The sequence below is a fragment of the Felis catus genome, chromosome C1, assembly GCF_018350175.1.
Source record: "Felis catus isolate Fca126 chromosome C1, F.catus_Fca126_mat1.0, whole genome shotgun sequence".
Classification (NCBI taxonomy): domain Eukaryota; kingdom Metazoa; phylum Chordata; class Mammalia; order Carnivora; family Felidae; genus Felis; species Felis catus.
Genome location: NC_058375.1, coordinates 199,298,017 through 199,317,963, shown reverse-complemented (window position 1 = coordinate 199,317,963; position 19,947 = coordinate 199,298,017). Strand labels below are relative to the sequence as shown.

Below are 19,947 nucleotides of genomic sequence, written 5' to 3'. Positions count from 1 at the left end.
TTAGGCCTTATTTTGAAATTTATGGTCTATACTTTGAATCATTAAGCGAAGATGTATCTTAGTAATTGAAAGAAGCAGTCAGTGGTCGGTTTTGCCATCCTCTATAAAGGTATAGGGATACTTACACAAAGTTCCTTCTTTCTGAATTCCCACTACATGCATTATAAAAAATATTACAGTTTGTACTGAGTTTGCTAGTAGCTATTTGAATTCAGCAGATGTGTGATGATACAATATTTAATCAGGGAGTAACAGCCTTTCAAATAAATATATCCTAATCTTCTGCTTTGGAAAGAGAAATACAGTAGTGTTGGCCCTTGGATTTATGAAATGTTGGGTAATAAGTGTTTATCTCACAATGACCTAAGTCTTGATTGTCTTCCTTTCTTCAAACAGCACTAATATTCTGAGGGAGCCTGTGTGTTTAGGGGGATGTGAGCACATCTTCTGTAGGTAAGTAATTATGACTTGATCCATAGTGTAACTATATTTTTTACTAGGTCATCCTCCTGTAACCATATTAGTAATATGTTGTGTGTTATGTTTGTGTAACTCTCATAGGCTACAAATAACTTACTGTACATTGTCTCATTTTGATGCATAAAACTGTCTTACTTTACAAATAAGAGCATCAAAGCTCAAAGGGGGTGACTTGTTCAGAGTTGCATAGCTTAGCAAGTAGCTTGGGGAGAAAAATCTGTTATGTAATTGAAATACAGCTCTTTTTTTTTTTTTTTCCCTTCTGGTTACTTTGGAGTCTAGACCTTCCAGATTGTGAAAATCTTGCTCTGGATTAATTTTCTGGGGCTTCTGTAACAAAGTACCAAAGACTGAGTGGTTTGGAATGACAGAAATGTATTGTCTCACAGCTGTGGAGGCTGCAAGTCCAGCAGCAAGGTGTCAGCAGGGTGGTTGTTTCTGAGGGCTGTGAGGAAAATCCTGTCCCATGATTCTGTCCTACCTTCTGGTGGTGGAGAACCTTTGTCTTCTGGCAATCTTTGTCCTTCCTTGGATTGTAGGTCTATCACTGATTTTGACCTTCATGTTCACACAGCCTTCTCTTTAGTGTGCATGTTTGTCTCTGTGTCCAAACCTGCCCTTTTTGTAAGAATGGCAGCTTTCCTGGAGTAAGGCTCACCTCGATAATGTCATGTTAATTTGATCTCGAGAAAGACCCTATTTCCTAATAAGATTAGGTACCGGGGGTTAGGACTTCAACATCTTTTTGGGGGACACAGTTCAAGCCATAATGGTTACTATGGAATTATGTCCATGTTATAGTATGAAAGCCCTGGCATATAGATTAGAATATTAGATTTTCATCTCATTCTATTTCTTATTCTGGAGAAATCAATTAAAGGACTGAATGTCTTGGTTTAATTGTCTCTGAGACAGGGTCCATGTAGCCTCCTTTGCATCAGTTTTTTAATGACTTCAGTAATGACGCATGACTATCTGGCATGAACGACTTCGGCATGAAGTTTAAGCACACAAGAAAATAATTTACTGTGTGACTGCTGTGAGCTGATGTGTGGGAAGTGACCATGCTTGGGGTCCCAGTTTTTCTTCTGGAAACATGGATTTGATATATGGGGCATATCCAGCTGGAGGCTGGGATAGGGAATAGTACATGTTGCCCATCCACTCTCCGTTTGGATGATGTCAAGGACTTCACATGGGCAGGGCACGTGCGTCAGTCATCCTCCTTTCCCCTGTGCCCACGTCAGAGATCCTCATGGCAATAAAGCGGACTGCCGACTACAGAGCTGCTCAAGGCAGAAACCACAAGTAATACCCAACTGCTCTTTTCTTCCTTGTCACATCATTAAGTTCTGTCACCTCCACCTCACAATGTGCCTTGAATCTTGAATTTTCCCACTCTTCTCTGTATTTACTACTGTTTATTTGATCCAAGCCACCATTGTATTATCTCTCCTCAGACTAGTATAATAAGTTCTTAACCGCTCCCCTTCCTCATTTTCTACATTCTTAATAGTGATCTTTTAAAAATGTAAATCACATCCATATCCTTACCCTCCTTAAAGTCCTCTAGTGGCTTCTTTTACAGTTAGAATAAAATCCTTACTCTTCACTATAAGGTCTGGAAGACCTGTCCAGGACCCAATTCCTGCCTGTCTCTCCAGCCACACTTCCTTCTAGCTCACCCTGTCTAGCTACCTTCTCCTTTTAGTTCATTAAACACACCAAAGTCATTCCCGCCTCAGAACTTTTGCACTTGCTATTTCCTCCTTCTAGAATGTACTGCCAAATTTTTGTGAGGCTAACTTTTCATCAGTTACATTTCAACTCAGATGTCACCACCTCCAAAAGACCTCCCATGATGCCCTTATGAAATATGCCCACTTCCTGTCCTTACTTGGTAGTAAGCAGATTTATTTTGTTTCAGCTGATGTACTCGCTGTATGTAATAGATCGGTGACAAATTTTGATTATGTGATGCCAAGAATTGGGTAACTGTATTCTTTGCAGGTTTGCAGCTGTGTAAAACTGCTAAGCAATGTTGTAAATACCATGCAGTTTTTTAATGTTTATTTACTTTTGAGAGAGAGAGAGAGACGGAGGGAGGGAGGGAGGACCAGAGAGAGAGGGAAACAAAGAATCTGAAGCAGGCTCTAGGCTCTGAGATGTTAGCACAGAGCCCAACATGGGACTCAAACTCACACACCGTGAGATTGTGACCTGAGTCGAAGTTAGACACTTAACCGACTGAGCCACCCAGGCACCCCGTAAATACCATGCAGTTTTAAAAGATGGTTTGATATATACCAGTCTAGTTGAAGCATTGAAGTGGAGGGGTGCTGGTTGGAGGGGCACAGATTTTTATGTCATTGACAGTGTTATGGTAGTTCCAAGGTACTTTCGTGTCAATCCCTGATAAAAGTAGTCCATGTATTCTCTAAGGTAGAAATCATTTAAAACATATGGCAGACATATGCAGACTTTTTGGCTTTGGATCATTTTACACCTTTAAAAATTGAGGATCCCAAAGCAGTTTTGTTTGTATGTGTGTATTTACCATGTAAAACTGAGACATTTAAAAAATACCATTCACTTAAAAATAACAGTAATAAACACATTACGTAGTAACATAAGTCACACTGTTTTAAGGAAAAATAATCATTTTATAAACCAAAGAAAAACTAGTGAGTGTGACACTGTGTTATATTTGTGCAAATCTCTTCATTGCTTTGATGAATAGAAGACTGTAGATTCTCGTATCTACTTACGTAATCATTCTGTTGTGATCTAATGTTTTGATTGCAGTATGTGAGTGAGGAAGATCTTGTATTATACACATGCATAGTTGGAAAAAAGAAGGATTTTTAAATAGACTTTTTAGATAATTATGGATATTCTTCTTTGATATGACACCATTACTTAGCAAGTGCTAGTTTCTTTAGATATGTTACAGTGTGGACTGTAAAAGGATACCAGTGAACTTTTTGTATTCTGTTCCAATAAATTTCATTGACTTATCCTATGCTGTGAATGGATCTTTCACCCAGCATGATTTCCTGACCACATCTGTTGGTCATTTGGAAAATACTGGCTTACTAAGTTATACAGATCTATTGAGAAATAATATCTTTCCCCAGAATTCTAGATTAATGTTTACAAAATAATTTGAGAACATTTATAAGATGAACATTATAGAATGTGTAAAATAGACTGAGTACTGGTGTGGTGCTGGGTAAGTGTCTCACTTAATTGGATCTCATTTTCTTTATCTGAAAATAAGGTAATGATTTCCTGATGAGTGGATTGTGACTCTTGTCAATCGTGTTCCTCAAATACTTAAGTACTACATAACAATTGATGATTTCAGTCCCCTGTACAATCAGTTTCCCTATTTTCTCTGTTGGAGTTTTAAGTTAAGGGTTCTTAAGTACAAGCAAAGAAACTCAAAGAAGTCCCTTTCTTTGCTAAAGAAATTTGACATTCATCTGGAAACTCTCTCTTAGCCCAGGTATGGATTACAGATTTGTTTTATAACATTTATTGAGTTACTTTGCATCAGAAATCATGCCAGAGTCGAAGATACAAATAATAGAACTAACCACAGGCTTTTTCTGGAAGGATCTCATAAGAATCCTCTGTGCCTACAAATGAGTGGGTCACATGAAAAGGAATGTGGTATTTGGAAGAGATGTGGTTTTTATCAGTTAGGTTACCCAGTCTTGTTGGAGCTCCTTTGGTGAGGCTAAGGGAAGAGTGGATTGTTAGGTTTCTTATTTCTGAATCCACAGATAAGCTTTGGAGGGGGATTGTGACCCCCCTTTTTTTCTACAAGAGCTTATGTATATCTTCAGATTTGCAAAGGGTTTGTAACCCCTAAAGTTAAGAAAATCCCCCTAACTGTGAGACTTTAACTCCTAGACAGATAACCTGAGATGATTTGAGTCTACAGGTTATAAAAATGTCTGAAAGAATCAAGTATCTTTTCTCAGAAACTACTTTAAAACCTTTAGACACTTGTCTGCACACAAAACAAAAATTACCTTTTCCAGTCTCTTTGCAGTAATTTTCCATGAAACATAGTGTTAAGATTTAGGATAGAAAAGGTTGAAATGCATGGCTGTTTTGCATTTGGTACTAAATATGTTTCTTTATGTCCCTTTCTGTACTCTTACCCCTTAGAAGCTATAGATTTATTTGCATGAAAAAGATTTGCAGAGTAATGTCTAAGTAAAATCTCTTCATATCAAATGGCCTAAGCGACTTTAGGTACAGATTTGTATGTGTGTATCATACTCTTTCAAAAACATCATTGTAACAAATATTATATGATTGCCCATTGCTTGTTAAGACAACCTTTATTTACTTCTGTTCAAACTGTTTATGTTTATCTTTTGGAATTAAAATTCTGCTGAATGCATTGATATGTATATATATATATATTTTAACATTTTTAAAGTAATTGTGTAAGTGACTGCATTGGAACCGGATGTCCAGTGTGTTACACCCCAGCCTGGATACAAGATGTGAAGATAAATAGACAGTTGGACAGCATGATCCAGCTTTGTAGTAAGCTCCGGAATTTGCTGCATGACAATAAGCTATCAGGTGAGAAAGATCACTCTCTCTCTCTCTTCATGAAATATCTGATGATGAATTCATATTGATCACAGAAAGTATGTAAAGATCTGTCAGGAATTCTGATGGCGTATTTCAGATTTGAAGATTGACAGCGTCTGCAATTATTTTGAGAAGTGACAGATAACTTAGAGATCACTTAGAGAAAGCAGGGTCCAAAGAGGTTAAATGATCTCACCTAACATCACATGTGTAGTTAGTACTGGAAATGAGAAATAGAGCCCATTTCTTCTGATTGTCAGTCCAGACACTTTGCACCACCTACATTGCCTGCTTTTTACAGTTATAATAATTTCTGAATAATATACATGGAAAAGTGATTTTGTCCTTAAATTCACTTAAATACACTTTTACAAGATAGAATACAACCTTCTGTGCATCGCTTTTCTAGACTGAATTAATTAGATGAGCACATTTTGAAAGAGCAAAAATCTAATATTCATTTTCTTTTCTATTTAAATGGGGGTTAATGTTTTTCAAATTGTTCTTAGACTCTGTGTATTAACTATATATCTTCCCATTGTGCTTTCTGCTGAGAACTAATTAGCTGTGGAAAGAAAGTAAAAGGTTTTGAATCTTCATAATTAGATACTGGAATTGTCTTTTTATTGATCAGATCATGTCATTTTAGCTTATGTTTATAGGATAACCTTTTCTTGATTGGCAGGATGCTGTGAATGATTGATAATGCTCACATAAAATGGTTGAATTTCCATTTCTAAATCTTCTGATCTTAGATTTCTGACAAGCTGTGTTATTGTCAGCTACTAAAGGTGAAGTTGATTAGACAAATTAAAGAAACAAGGCAAATACTTTGTTTTATTGATAAGGTCCATATTTTTAAGAAGAATTTAAATCATAGTCTACCTATGAAAAGTTTTCTTCATCTTATCATTGTATTAAACTCTATTCTTTTAGGATATAATATGCTATGTGATAAAGTTTTACATGTTTTCAGATGTAATTATATACTCATATACATTTCAAAAAGTATTTACCTTTTTGAAAAAATAATACTGCATTATAAATCTCTTTAAGAGCATAATGAAGAAACTTCATTATTATCATCTGTGTTTTTTTCCTTCTTACTCAGAGGTAGGGCTGATAGTGTTTAATTTTCTAATTAAAATGATTAGTGTATGATATGCCCCCCCCTCCCCCATACAGATACCATTGATTAAAGAGAGTTCATGCATCTTTGGAGGGAGTTGAGGGGGAGGATTAAAATCTTTGTTTTTTTTTGTTTTGTTTTGTTTTGTTTTTTTAAGATTTTCTAATTTTTAAGTAATCTCTACACCCACTGTGGGGCTCAAACTTACAACCCTGAGATCAAGAGTTGCATTCTCTACAGACTGAGTCTTCCAGGTGCCCTTAAACTCTTGATTTAAGTGTACAATATGAAAAATGTTCATGTCTGCCTGAAAGTGGCTTTTGTCAGATCTTCAAGATGTGTGGTCTCTTAGAAACATTGGCCATGCATTGACATCTGAGGTGCTATTCTGAGAATTCTGTCTGTCGTGGTGGTTTGATGTGATTCTTCTCCAGTTTCTGTGTAGTAATATATTAGCTTGCTCAGGCTGCTGTAACAAAACACCACAAACTGTGTGGCTTAAATAATACAAATTTATGATCTCACAGTTCTGGAGGCTAGGAGTTCTAGATTGAGGTGTTGGTATAGTTAGTGCCGTCATAGTCTGTGAGGGAAGGATGTCTGTCAGGGAAGGATGTCTGTGAGGGAGGTCTGTGAGAGGAGGGCCTCTCTGCTTGGTTTGTAGATAGCAGTCTTCGTGTTACATGGTGTTCTTCCTGCATGCGTGTTTATGTTAAATTTCCCCATATTTATAAAGACACCAGTCTTTTTGCACTATAGAGTCCCACTCTACTAGTTTTTACTAATTATATCTGTAATGACCCTGTTTCCTGAGGTCACATCCTGAGGTACTGGGAGTAGGACTTGGATAGATGAATTTTATGAGGAACACAGTTTAACCCATAACAATGTAATGTGTAATGTGACCTTTTTAATGCTAATAAAAAGGGAGCGGAATAACTCTTGATGGGTAATGAATTATAGCATAGTTGGGGTACGGGTATAGTGCCTTGGGGTGCAAAGAAGAATAAGGTAGGGGACTTCTCCAGAAATTCTACTGTCATTAATGATGGTTGAGTCTTTAGTATGGTTTTCATATTTTGTGGACCATGTATGAAATGTCTCCATATTTACTCACTGCTAAGGATATTTATAAAAATTATCAGGTTTAGGGGCGCCTGGGTGGCGCAGTCGGTTAAGCGTCCGACTTCAGCCAGGTCACGATCTCGCGGTCCGTGAGTTCGAGCCCCGCGTCGGGCTCTGGGCTGATGGCTCAGAGCCTGGAGACTGTTTCGGATTCTGTGTCTCCCTCTCTCTCTGCCCCTCCCCCATTCATGCTCCGTCTCTCTCTGTCCCAAAAATAAATAAACGTTGAAAAAAAAAATTAAAAATTATCAGGTTTAGAATAAGTTTTTGCATGGGGCCAGAGGCCTTTTAGAATGTTGTCTTTGTCATGTAAAAATAGATTGGGAGTTTGAGGAGAGGATTATGGTGATTCATTTTTCGAAAGCCGTTTTGTGTTCATTTTCCTTATTATAGTGAGTAGTAACTACTTTTGTCTGACCAGACTTCAGCAGTGCTGGCTTTATCATTACTTATTTTAGCATGAATTGAAATTTCACAGTTTGGATAACATACAATCAAAATTTTAGGAGCAGGAAGGTCTTCCTAAATCACTTATTCTGTAGGTGAGGAAATTGAGGACTTAGGTTATGCAGGAAGGTCACAGTGTGAGTTTGTTTACTTACACTGCACATTTAGCACAATGCTTTGGTTAGGTGTATAGGTGTTTATTATACTTGTTGAATTGGAGACACATTGGCAGTGGTAAGGGTTAATTCATACCCCAGAGACTAAACTTAATTAAAGCTATTTAAAAAACTTTTTTTAATGTGTATTTATTTTTGAGAGAGAGAGTGTGTGCATGAGTGCACATGAGCGGGGGAGGGGCAGAGAGAGAGAGAGAGAGGGAGAGGGAGAGAGAGAGGGGGAGACAGACAGAGAGGGAGGAGAACAGGATCTGATGTGGGCTCTGGGCTGACAGCAGAGAGCCCTGTGTAGGGCTTGAACTCATGGACCATGAGATCATGACCCGAGCCGAATTTGGACGCTTAACTGACTCAGCCACCCAGGCATCCCCAAAACAATTTTAAAACAAATTCTCAGGTTTTGATTTCAACAATTCATTTTATAATGGTAACATCTTCCTTTTCTCCTTTTACAGAAGATGGTAAATCTAGAGTGTAAACATATTGAAATATAAATCTCTGTCCAGAGCTATAATTTACATGGTGCCAAGCTTATTCTGCTGATTAGTGGCATCGCATTAACTTTTCCTCCTGAGGTTCTGCCAAAACAAACTAGCCTCAAAGGGCATTGGAGTTTTTTTGAGGGTATTTCTCTGTTTCTTTATAGTGTATTCGATATTTTATGTAGTACCTTATGTTAGTTTACGTAGCAAGTACCTCTAAAATTAAAGTGCTTTACTAGGTAGAGGGAACTAACAGTTGGGGACAAATTATGTTTTATCCTCTTTTTTTTTTTAATGTGTGTTTATTTATTTGGGGAGAGAGAACACAGGTGTGTGGGGCGGGGAGGGGCAGAGAGAGAGAGAGAGAGAGAGAGGGAGAGAGAGAGAATCCCAAGTAGGCCCATGCTGTCAGTGCAGAGCCCAACACAGGGCTTGATGCCCCAAACCATGAGATCATGACTCGAGCCAAAACCAAGAATTGGATGCTTAACCCGCCGAGCCATCCAGGCATCCTGGTTTATCCTCTTTATAACGAGGAAATTGGAAACAGATCTCATAAAATAAGGGTGTTAGATTAAGTGATCCCAAGGTGTAGCTTGAAAATCATCTAGTTCTGTTAAATGGGTGTTGACGATGATGAATTAAGTGGGATGGTCAGATATCTACATCTCTATTTTTTTAAGCCCTGTAGTTCACAATTTATCTTTCAAAAGAACCTTGTTAGTTGCATTTACTATGAAATATATAATTACTGTAATTAAGGTGGGTAATTAGGAAGAACTTGTCAAATCATAGACATGGTATATGATATACTAGAGATAAAGAAGCCTGATTTATAGTAATGCTTTTTAAAATGAGCTTCTAAGCACTTGAACAGGTTTTCCTCAGTTCAGTGTATTTTCAAGAGAAAAGATTGTCACAAATTTTTCTGAAAACCATTTATGGATAATTTTACCTTATTCTTTATAACATAATCTGTTTTCTACTAATGGAGTTAAATTTAAAAGTTTGTATTTTATATTGCTTCCCATCATATTAAATCAGACCTTGCAGGTGTGGTCAGGCTCTGTGAAGCATTTGTTGGTATTGGTGGTGACGTCTAAAAAAAAAAACATTTTGATTATGCTTTCATGGGATCACAATTTCCTTTTCTGTTTTCTGGCTTCCAAAGAGATGCTTGTCTTTCTATAGTGAATTACATAGTATTTCATATATGTTATGACTTTCTTATAATAGATGAAGATGAACATTTGAATAGTTCTGTTGCTGTTGTTTTTTTTAAAATAGAACTGAATACTTCTTAACTTACAAAATAATCATTCTTGCGGTTGAAGGCGTTAATGTTGCACAGATGGTAGCAAAGTACTTTCCTTTGATTTTTAATAAGGGACTAGTTTGTCAAAGAGATTTCTCAACTTCTGTTGTGAAACCTATAATAGAGAATAATTTGAAAGGCACACAATGTACATCATTATAATCCTTTGATGTAGATTAATGATAGCTAAATCACATTTTCTAATTGCCTCTTTTTTCTATAGTTTATTATTAAATTTTAAGAAAAAACTTGGCAAAGCTGCTTCTTAGCAACATGTGCATCTCTGTTCCTCGATATCTTGTGGTGTCCTCAGAAATATTTATATTCGGGGATAGAATTTTTAAAAATGTCATCATTAAGAAATTTACTATGTGGAGGAAGGACCAATATTTTTCTTCATGAAATGAATATGACAATTTATAATGCTTAGAAGCATTCACTCATAAAAATTGTTGTAGCTGTTAATATTGTGATTTATGTTCCAGCAAGGTGGGGGTTTTGCTTTTTACAGGTTAAACTTAGAAATGCTGTGTAAAATGCAGAATTTACAATCATGTTTGCTGCTGTGGTCCTTGCTTAGTTAGGACAAGATGCGTAATTTCAAAAACAAGTCATTTCTGATACAATTGCAAGTCTAGAAAAAAGGTCAAAATGAAATCTTCCTGAGAGTATTTATTGCTACTGGATGATTAGTGAGATTATTGTGTATGTATAAATTACATGAATATATACTCTTTTCATTCACTTCTTTGTAATTTAAGGGATACATAGACCTGAGTATGAAATTGTGTTTTGTTTGTTTTGTAAAGATTTTATTTTTAAGTAATCTCTATACCCAACATGGGGCTCTGACTGACAATCTCAAGATCAATAGTCGCACACTCCACTGACCAAGCCAACCAGGCACCCTGAAATTCTACATTTTGTAAATTTTATAAGCATTAAGGACTTTAAAAAAATTTTAATGTATTTACTTTGACACCCAGAGAGACAGTGTGCCTGTGGGGGAGGGGCAGAGAGAGGGAAGGAGACAGAAACCCAAGCAAACTCCGTACTGTCAGCACAGAGCCCGTGCAGGGCTTGAACTCATGAACCTTGAGATCATGACCTGAGCTGAAACCAAGAGTTGGACACTTAACCGACTGAGCCACCCGAGGGTCCTAGCATTTGACTTGTTTTTAATTGAAAATGTCATCATCTATCTTTAAAAGAAATTTTGGAAAATCAAATACAAGTTTTTACAGACTACCAGAGGATTAACCGTTAAGTCTTTGTAATCTAGATTCTTAAAAAGTAACACTGGTAACATTTCGTGTTGACCTTTCCTCTAGACGTGAAATTATATCAGAGATGACTTGTTTTTGAAATCTACCAATCACTGCAGAGGAAAGACCTTGTTAGAAATTAGACGTTAAGTCTTCTGTGTGAATGGATACCTCACTCTGATTGTTTTTATTTCCAAGATACCTCATCTTGATTGTTTTTATTTCCAAGATCCTAATATAATAACACTTTGTGGACCAAGTGATGTTCAGCTAGGATGTAAGAAGGATGCCAGAGAGTCTGATGTATGTTACTCAGCTACACACTCCTGGCTTCAGCTGGGTTTGTTGGCTTGCTCTCTGGCCAGTATAATGCTACCATTTGCACCAGGAGGAAGGGATGGCTTCTTTGGAATAGAATGGAGTTTGACTGAATTCCTTCGCTAGAGATCATGTCTATGAAATTTCTACAGAGCTAAATACGAATTACTTGTTTTTTAAAATCTATTTTTCATTTTTCTTACCTGTTTAAAGTGCTGTCTTTACGGATCTATTTATAAACATAGGAACTTTATGCTCACGAAATAGGAGGTGAAAGAGGAATAGAAAAATCAGTTTTGAACTAAAGAGATTGGAGATTTTAGTTTACTCATCCTCTGGTGTATTAATAATTTTAAATGATAAAATAAAAAAATGTTCTGTGTGAATAAAAAATACCTAAAAGGAATTTAAAAATAACTTCTTTCATAATTTCCTTTTCTCTTGTTAATATTTTAAGGCATGAGAATGTTGAGAAGAAATCTATTCCTAGAAACAAATAAGAAAAATGAAGCTAAAATTATGTTGTATCTCTTAAGTATTCAAACTTTTCAGGAATAAGCACACTTGGCAATTTTATATAACACCTTAGTAGCATCAGACACATTTATTTCCTACATAGCAGATGTTACCAGTTCTTAGGAAAAAGATACCACTGGTTTTCTTTTTAAAGTAGCATAGTGTTAGAACGAAGTTTGTTAAAATTTTTCTTTAGAGTCTGTAATGGAAGAAAAGTCTTATAAACAGTTCTCTTCATCTTGAATGAGGAGTGACTTCTCAGGAAAAAAAACATTAATATGATAGCTTGCTCTTTCTTTCTTTTCTTGCTTTTCTTTCTTTTCTTTCTTTCTTAGGACAAATAAAACATACTCCAAGTACCTTTGTTGGTCAAAGGAGATTACTAATTCTGTCAATTTGGAGAATGAGTTCAGGCAGTAGGAAATTATTTGTTAGGCATTGTTAACCTTGTCAGGTGGTGGTGGTAGTTTTTCCAGTTTCCCTGCCTTTCCTGGGTTCTTTCCTATACCTGAAACAGCATCTTGGTAATCCAGTTCCTGTGGAGAGGAATGCTGGATTGGGTGACCTCCCTGCCTCTCCTCTCTTTTTAGCTTTAATTCTTTAAGTGAGAGAATTGAGTGACTCTCAAGTTTTCTTCTAGCCTTTAAAACGTAACCTCTCTTATATAAATGCTTCTCAAGATTTAAGAGCAGATATCAAATAATTTATTCGCCAGTATTTTTCGAGCACCACTGATTGTGCTCACCACTGTGCTGGGCTGACCTGGGTTGGTTTTACCACCCCTGTGTGGGGTGGGAGGAAAGAATTTTGAGGGAATATATATATATTTTTTAAACATTTTTTATTTTTGAGAGAAAAGGGGAACACAAATTGGGGAGGGGCAGAGAGAGAGGGAGAGAGAATCCCAAGCAGGCTCTTGCTGTCAGCTTAGAGCCCAATGTGGGGCTTGATCTTGCAAACCTGTGAGATCATGACCTGAGCTGAAACCAAGAGTTGGAGGCTTAACCAACTGAGCCACCCAGGTGCCCTGGGAATATTTTTTTAAAGAAAAACAAATGGGCTGAAAGGCAAAAACTAAATAAGACAACTTGAAGGAGGATCACTGACAGAATCCGAAAGTAGATCACTATACAACTCATTCACTGACTATTTCTTACTCATCTGTTAATGGGCAAGATTGGTAGGTCTAAAAAAATACAATACATATAGAGATGATAATATATAGAGAGGAAAGAAAAGCTCACTTTTCCTGTGTGCCTCCTCTACTTCACTAGATGTGTGGGTTTCCCATACATTAAGTTGTTCTGTGACACTGGCTGGGTGTCCTACAGTTTCACCTTGTTCTGACACTGCCTGTCCGGAGATAGCATTAAGAACCAACACAGGTTAAGAGCTCAGTCCCACAAGTCTGCCCCCCACCGCCCTTCAGATGCTACCTGGCTGTATCTTGGAGGTTCCCAGGACCTCCTTGAGTTTGATTAATTTGCTAGAGTGACTCACAGAACTCAGGAAAATGTTTTACTTAACTAGATTACTATTCCCTATAAGTGGATGTAACTCAGGAACAGCCAAATAGAGGAGATTCATAGGGCAAGGAGTGTGGGAAGGGGTGTGAAGCTTTATTGCCCTCTCTGGGTGTGCTGCTCTCCCAAGACCTCCATATGTTCATCAACTTGGAAGCTTCCTAAACCCTTCCTTTTGGGCACAATTGATTAAATCATTGGCTTCTAGTGATTAGTTCAACTTGCAGCTCCTCTCTCCTCTTGAAGGTTGGGGGTGGGACTGAAAGCTTTAACTTTCTCATCTTGATTGGTTCCCCTGGCAACCAGCCTTTATCCTTAGAGGGACTCCAAGAAGTCACCTCAGTAATGTAAGCTTAGGTGTGGTTGAAAGAAGTAGTTACGAAGAAAAGACACCCATTTTCTCTTTATCACTCATACTATTTTAGAAACTGGAAACATAACTAAATATTTATAACAAAAGATGCCCCTATAGGTTCTCTTGGGAAATTACAAAGGTTTTTGGACCTTTGTACCAAGAACTGTAGATGAAGACCTAATATATTTTATTACTTTAAATTACAATATCGCATGTAGTGATACCTGGTGAAAAGTTTTAATGTTTTGTGAAAATAGGTATGAGTTCAAATGCCAGCCCTTTCAGCAACTAGGTGTATGACCTTAAACAAGTTTTGTTTTCTGTTCAATTTATATAAGAAATATAAGAGAGCATTCTTTTTACAACAGATTAAGCTATGTAAAAGTGTAAAGTGTGAAAGTCCTCCTCCACCATTTTACCTCAACTGAAAAGTAGAAATTGCTTTCTTTTACAGAGGTGCTGTTTTCATTGTTTAGTTTTCTAGTTCCACGAATTTATGAAGATATTTGGACATAAATGCAATAGAATTTTTAGAACGTAAATGAGATTGTGCTACACTTAACAAGTGTCTTGAAGTGGCCACATAAGATCTTGTAGTGTAAATGATCCATAGTTAATTCATTGCCGATTGATGAACACTGATTTCCCCCCCTGATTTATGCTCTTAGGAATACTGCTGCAGTTAACATTCTTACACATTTATGTTTGCAGGTACATGCATGGATATTTTCTATATTTGGTAAGATAGATGACTAGAGGCCAAATTGCTTTGTGAAAGGGTGTATACATTTAAAATTTGCAAGTATTTTACCGTATTGCCTTTGAAATTCCTGGATTTGATTTGCTGATGTTTTATTTGGCAGTTTTGCAACTTTGATTGTAATTGGCAAAAGGTCCATTGTGGATTCCTGCATATACAGAGTGGGTTGCGATACAGGACATGAACTCTAAGCTTAGGGAATTGACTTTTTGTGGTAAGCCCAAATGGGCTTGCTTTTTTTTTCCTGCTGGGAGACACTGCCCAGTCCCTCAGATACGCGCGCTGCAAACACAGTCCTGAGAAGTGTCTGGGTACAGAGCAGCCAGGGCCTTGCCTTCTTGGCACACCCTGCAGACGCATGCAGGACACTCAGAACCCCTGGCAGCTCGTGTTCCCCCCTTCCCCCCATCAGCGTTTCTTCTCTAGTTGTGCCTTCAGTGGTGTAAGCCAGAAGCACGTGACTCATCCTTGTCACCGCCACCTTCTTGTATTCACTTCATCACCAAATTTTATAAATTTTATCTCCTAAATACTTTTCAAAGATTTCTTTTTTTTCCCTCCTACCACCTCTCCAGTCTTGTTACCTTCTACTTACACTCCTATTCTGGCCTCTTAACGATTGCCTTCTTCCAATCTCTTTTCTCTCGCTCCACTCAAGACTGATTTTGTAAAACACAGATGCACTCATGCCATCTGACTTACATAAAACATTTTATTGGTTTGAAGAGCAGCGAGGAGGTCCAGTGGCTGGAATGGCAAGTAAGGAGAGAACAGGAGATCAGGAAGGTAGTGGAAGATCAGGTTGTTTCTGGCCTGTTAGGTGGCTACTAAGATTTTGGCTTTTTTTCAGAGCCAGAGTGGAAGTCTGGAGGGTTTTAGTGACATAATTTGACGAGTTATAAAGGGATCGCTGACTGCTCTGTTGAGAATAGACTTATGGGGGAGGAAGCAAGTACAGAATCAGGGAGATGATTTAGGAGGTTATTATTACTAATCTAGTGCATGATGATGGTGTCCTATACCATGCTGGCAGGAATGGAGGCAGTAAGAAGTAGTCAGATTTTCGATGTATTTCACAGTTGGAGCTATAGAACTTGCATTTTGCATATAAGGCATGAAAGAGATAGGAGAGGCAAGTTTGATTCTAAGGTTTTTGCCCTAGGCTACTGGATTGATGATATGCCATTTACTGAAATGGGGACAGCTATAAGAGGAGCAGGTTTGGGAAGATGTGGATCAGGAACTCAGTTTTGGTCATGTTCTGTGTGAGATACTTATTAGGAGTAGACGTGCATGTTAAGAGTTGTTGAGTAGGCAGTTGAATATTAGTCTGAAGTTGAGGGGAGAGGTCTGGGTGGCACATACACATTTGAAGTTGTCCCTGTATATAAGCAGATATATATATATATACATATAATGTTCACATATATATATGTTCACAGATATATATATATGTATATAAACATATATATGTATATCTGTTCACATACATATATATATAAACAGATATATCTGTTCACATATATATATCTTTCACATATATATATATATATATGTGTGTGTGTGTGTATGTATATATATAAGATTACGAAGGAGGTGATTGCAGGTGAAGAAGTCTCAAGCCCTCCCACTTCAGAGATTGATGGAATGAGGAATACCAGAAGTAATACTTGTGGCTGAGCTCTTTATATGCTTTATATGCTGAGCTCTTTATATGCTAAGCTCTAGTCACGTTGCTTTTTATCCATTGAATATGCTAAACTCACTTCTACCTTAAGACCTTGGCACTTGTTCTACCTTCTACTTGGGAACCACTTTCCTAGATATTTATGTGACTGCTTCCCTTTTGTAATTTGTCATGAGGTCTCAACTCAAAAGTGAGTTTTACAGAGAGGCCTTCCTTGGTGACCTTAGCTAACGCAGCAAAGTGTTTGTACGAGTTCTTACCCACAAATTGTGGCACCTTATCTACTTGGGGACAGTGATTCTTTTCTTTTTTAAAGTCTACTGATTCTTTGTGTTTTAATTTCTGATTATTTATTTTTACTTTTTAAAATTATTTTTATTTATTTTTAAGTTTATTTATTTTGAAAGAGAGAAAGAGAGTGCAAGCTGAGGAAGGGCAGAGAGAGGAGAGAGAGAATCCCAAGCAGGGCTTGCAGGGCTCAACTCATGGAGGGCTCAAACTCATTTACCGTGAAGTCATGACCTGAACTGAAATAAAGGGTTTGGGTGGTCAACCGACTGAGCCACCCAGATGCCCCTAATTTCTGATTATTAGTAAAAAGTTGAAGAAATTCTTATAGTACATATATTGTAACTGTATAGCTTAATGAATTTTCACAAACTGAACTCACCCAATAAACAATACAAGTATCCTAGAAGAATAAACACTATTCTAGAAGCCTCTTGTTGCCCCTTTTTAGTCACTAACTCCTTTCCCCATAGTTATCGGATAGTCAGTATTTTGACTTAACACATCATATTAGTTTCAGCTGGTTTTATGTATTGTTTTGTATCTGGCTTCTTTTGCTCAAGCGTATATTTCAGTATGTAGTTAAAGTTCATTCATTCGCATTAGTTTCTTGTTTACATAGCTCGAGATTATATGAGATGACACCTAAAGAGTTGTGACTATCTTCAATCCCCTAGATTCATTTTGTTTGAAATAAGTTGAAGTAATGTTGTGTGAGTCCTCCAATTTTGTTTTTCTTCATTATTGATTTGGCTATTCTAGGTCTTGTGCCTTTCCATATTATAGCTCCTTTGCTTTCTTATGTAAATTTTAGAATCAGCTTGTCTATTTTTACAAAAAAAAAACAACTAAGATTTTTATTGGATTATATTACAGTCTGTAGTTCTATTGGGGAGAATCAATGTCTCAAGATTGAGTCTTATTATTCATGAGCATGGAATGTCTTTCCATTTGTATGGATTTCTTTCATAAATATTTTATAATTTTCAGAACTTGTATGTATTTTGTGAGATTTATGTTAAGTATTTTATGGGCTTTTTTGGTACTTTTATAAATGGTACTAATGTTTTTTAATTTATTCTGCATTTTTTTGTTATATATCATATAGAAACATAGTTGAAGTTGAACTTGGTATATTGACCTTGTATTCTGAGGCTTTGTTAAGTTAAAGTTACCTGTTTCATTAATTTTTAAAAAAAAATTTTCCTTGAGATATTCTATGTAGTGATTCAGGTTAATTATAAATAGATGGTTTTATATTGGTGTGCCTTTTATATCTGTTCCTTGGGGTGCTATCTAGGAATTTCAGTATATTTGACTAGGAGTGGTGAGAACAGACATCTTTGCCTTGTTCTTGACAATAGGAACAAAATGGTAGTTGCAGTATTTTACCATTTAGTATGATATTAGCTGTGTGTATTTTTGCCCTTCATCAGGTTGAAGAAGTTCCTTTTTATCCCTTGTTAGTTGGTCTTTTTATAAAGTCATAAATGAATGTTAGATTTTGTCATTTTTTTCTGTATCTGTTCACAAAATCACATGGTTTTCCTTTAGTTTGTTGATGTAGTGAATTATTGTTGTAATGAATTGTTGGTTATTGATTGGTTTTCAGAAGTCTCAATGAACAAGTGTTAATTTTTTTTACTACTGCTTATTAAATCCCATATCTGCCTGCCTGCCTGTCTATCTGTCTATCTATCTGGCATATCTTTTCTCCATGGCTCTTATTGTCACCAGCATGCTGTATGTTCTACTAATTTACTTGTATGTTCTGCCCATCCTCAGTGGAATAGAAGTTCCATATTTTGTTCTCTGCTGTATCTCCAGTCCCTAGAATGTTGTCTGGAATTAAAGTAGGATTCTGTAAATATTTGTTGAATGAGTGAATATCTCCTCTCAAGGAGTTCATAGCCTAGGACAAGGGAAAGGTACACAAATGAAGTGTGATACACCTTAGGAGAACTATGAACAAAATCCTTTGGGAGCTCAAGATGGGGGAGATTAAGTTTGTGTAACAGATTTCTTTTCCTTTTTTCTATCAGATTTGAAAGAAGACACATCTAGGCAAAATGTATTCAATGATGCAGAAAATAAGAAGAATTCAATAAAAATGTGGTTTAGTCCTCGAAGTAAGAAGGTCAGATATGTTGTGACTAAAGTTTCAGTGCAAACCCAGCCTCAAGTGATAGATGATGGGAACGCTCAGCAGGCCTCAGTATACAAATTTGTCTCTACAAGTCCTCCAACAAGTGTTCCTGAGAGGGCTAAAAAGGCTTCCACGAGGTCCAGAAAAAAACAAAAAAAGAAAACTTTAGCTGAAATCAACCAAGAATGGAATTTCGAGGCAGAAAAAGAAGATGGTGAACCTGACTCCAAAGAGGAATTTAAGGAAAAGCTGGTGTCTTTCTGTAGCCAGCCATCTGTTATTGCTAGTCCTCAGACAAATGGTGGCATAGATTTACTAGCAAGTGACTCTGTAACCGAATCGGAGTGTTCTAGAAGCTTAACTGAAGTCTCTTTACCATTGGCTGAGCAAATAGAGTCTCCAGAAACAGGGAGCAGGAATGAAGACGCGACTCCCGAGAAGAATGCTTGTGTGGATCATCTTACATCTAAGCAGCCCTTGCCATCAGGTCATAATGGGCGACCTGGACGTCGCAGCAGACGGTCCAGTCCCGTTTCTAAGAGATGCAGAAGCAGCATTCCTGGCACGAGTGGGCAGCAAATGCTGCTTTCAGAAAACAAACCACTGCCTGGCTGCTCTTCACCACCTCCAAGCAAACGTAAAGTTGGTGACACATTAAGGAGGAAAAACAGTAATATATCAGACGAATCCATGAGCCTTTCACCAGGTACACCACCTTCTACACTGAATAGTCCAAGTTACAGACGGATGATGTTCAGCCCTTCAGCAGTGAAGCTGTCTCCCGGTAGCCTTACAGCTGTGAAAAGAAATCATAGAGGAGAGACTTTGCTTCATATTGCTTCAATTAAGGTAGGATGCTTGCTGTGAAATACAATTTTAGAATGAGACCGACTATAAGAAACAATTTCTGTGGAGCCTGTGAACAGTGACATGAGATTACTAGGATAATTAACCTGCTCATGTGATACCTCCTTTGAACCAGAGAAGCAGAATTCGTAGGGACTGTGTCCCTACCTCAGAGCAGTGGCCCCTGGGCCTGAAGAACATAATCTTATAAGAGAAAACCAGTATTTCAGTATTTCAGCTTCTCCTTTGCCAAGGGCTTTCATTTCTCTATTCCATAATGATTTTGTTCAGTTTTCACCAGTTTCTCATGCTTTAGGAATATAGACAGGGGCCAAGTTACTGCTGGCAACACATTGTTACCCAGCCAAAGAGCTAGGGACAGTGTGGGAGATGACAGACTTCTGTATGTTTGGCACTTGTAGTGGGCACTGCCAGAATTTGCAAGGTTGAAAGATGTGGTCTGTACATTTTT

General features: G+C 37.3%; 1 protein-coding gene across 5 annotated transcripts in view; it reads left to right on the top strand.

The window, feature by feature from the left end:
• BARD1 (BRCA1 associated RING domain 1) overlaps positions 1–19,947 on the top strand; it is an 84,178-nt gene that overhangs the window by 11,379 nt on the left and 52,852 nt on the right. For 2 of the 5 annotated variants that reach the window (XM_006935532.5, XM_019838636.3), the window contains 3 exons: positions 397–453; positions 4,937–5,085; positions 18,526–19,478. In XM_006935532.5, coding sequence (XP_006935594.3) covers positions 397–453; positions 4,937–5,085; positions 18,526–19,478 — 1,159 coding nt within the window. The remainder of the gene's footprint in view (positions 1–396; positions 454–4,936; positions 5,086–18,525; positions 19,479–19,947) is intronic. The other 3 variants (XM_023259666.2, XM_019838637.3, XM_045034451.1) reach the window with 2 other exon arrangements.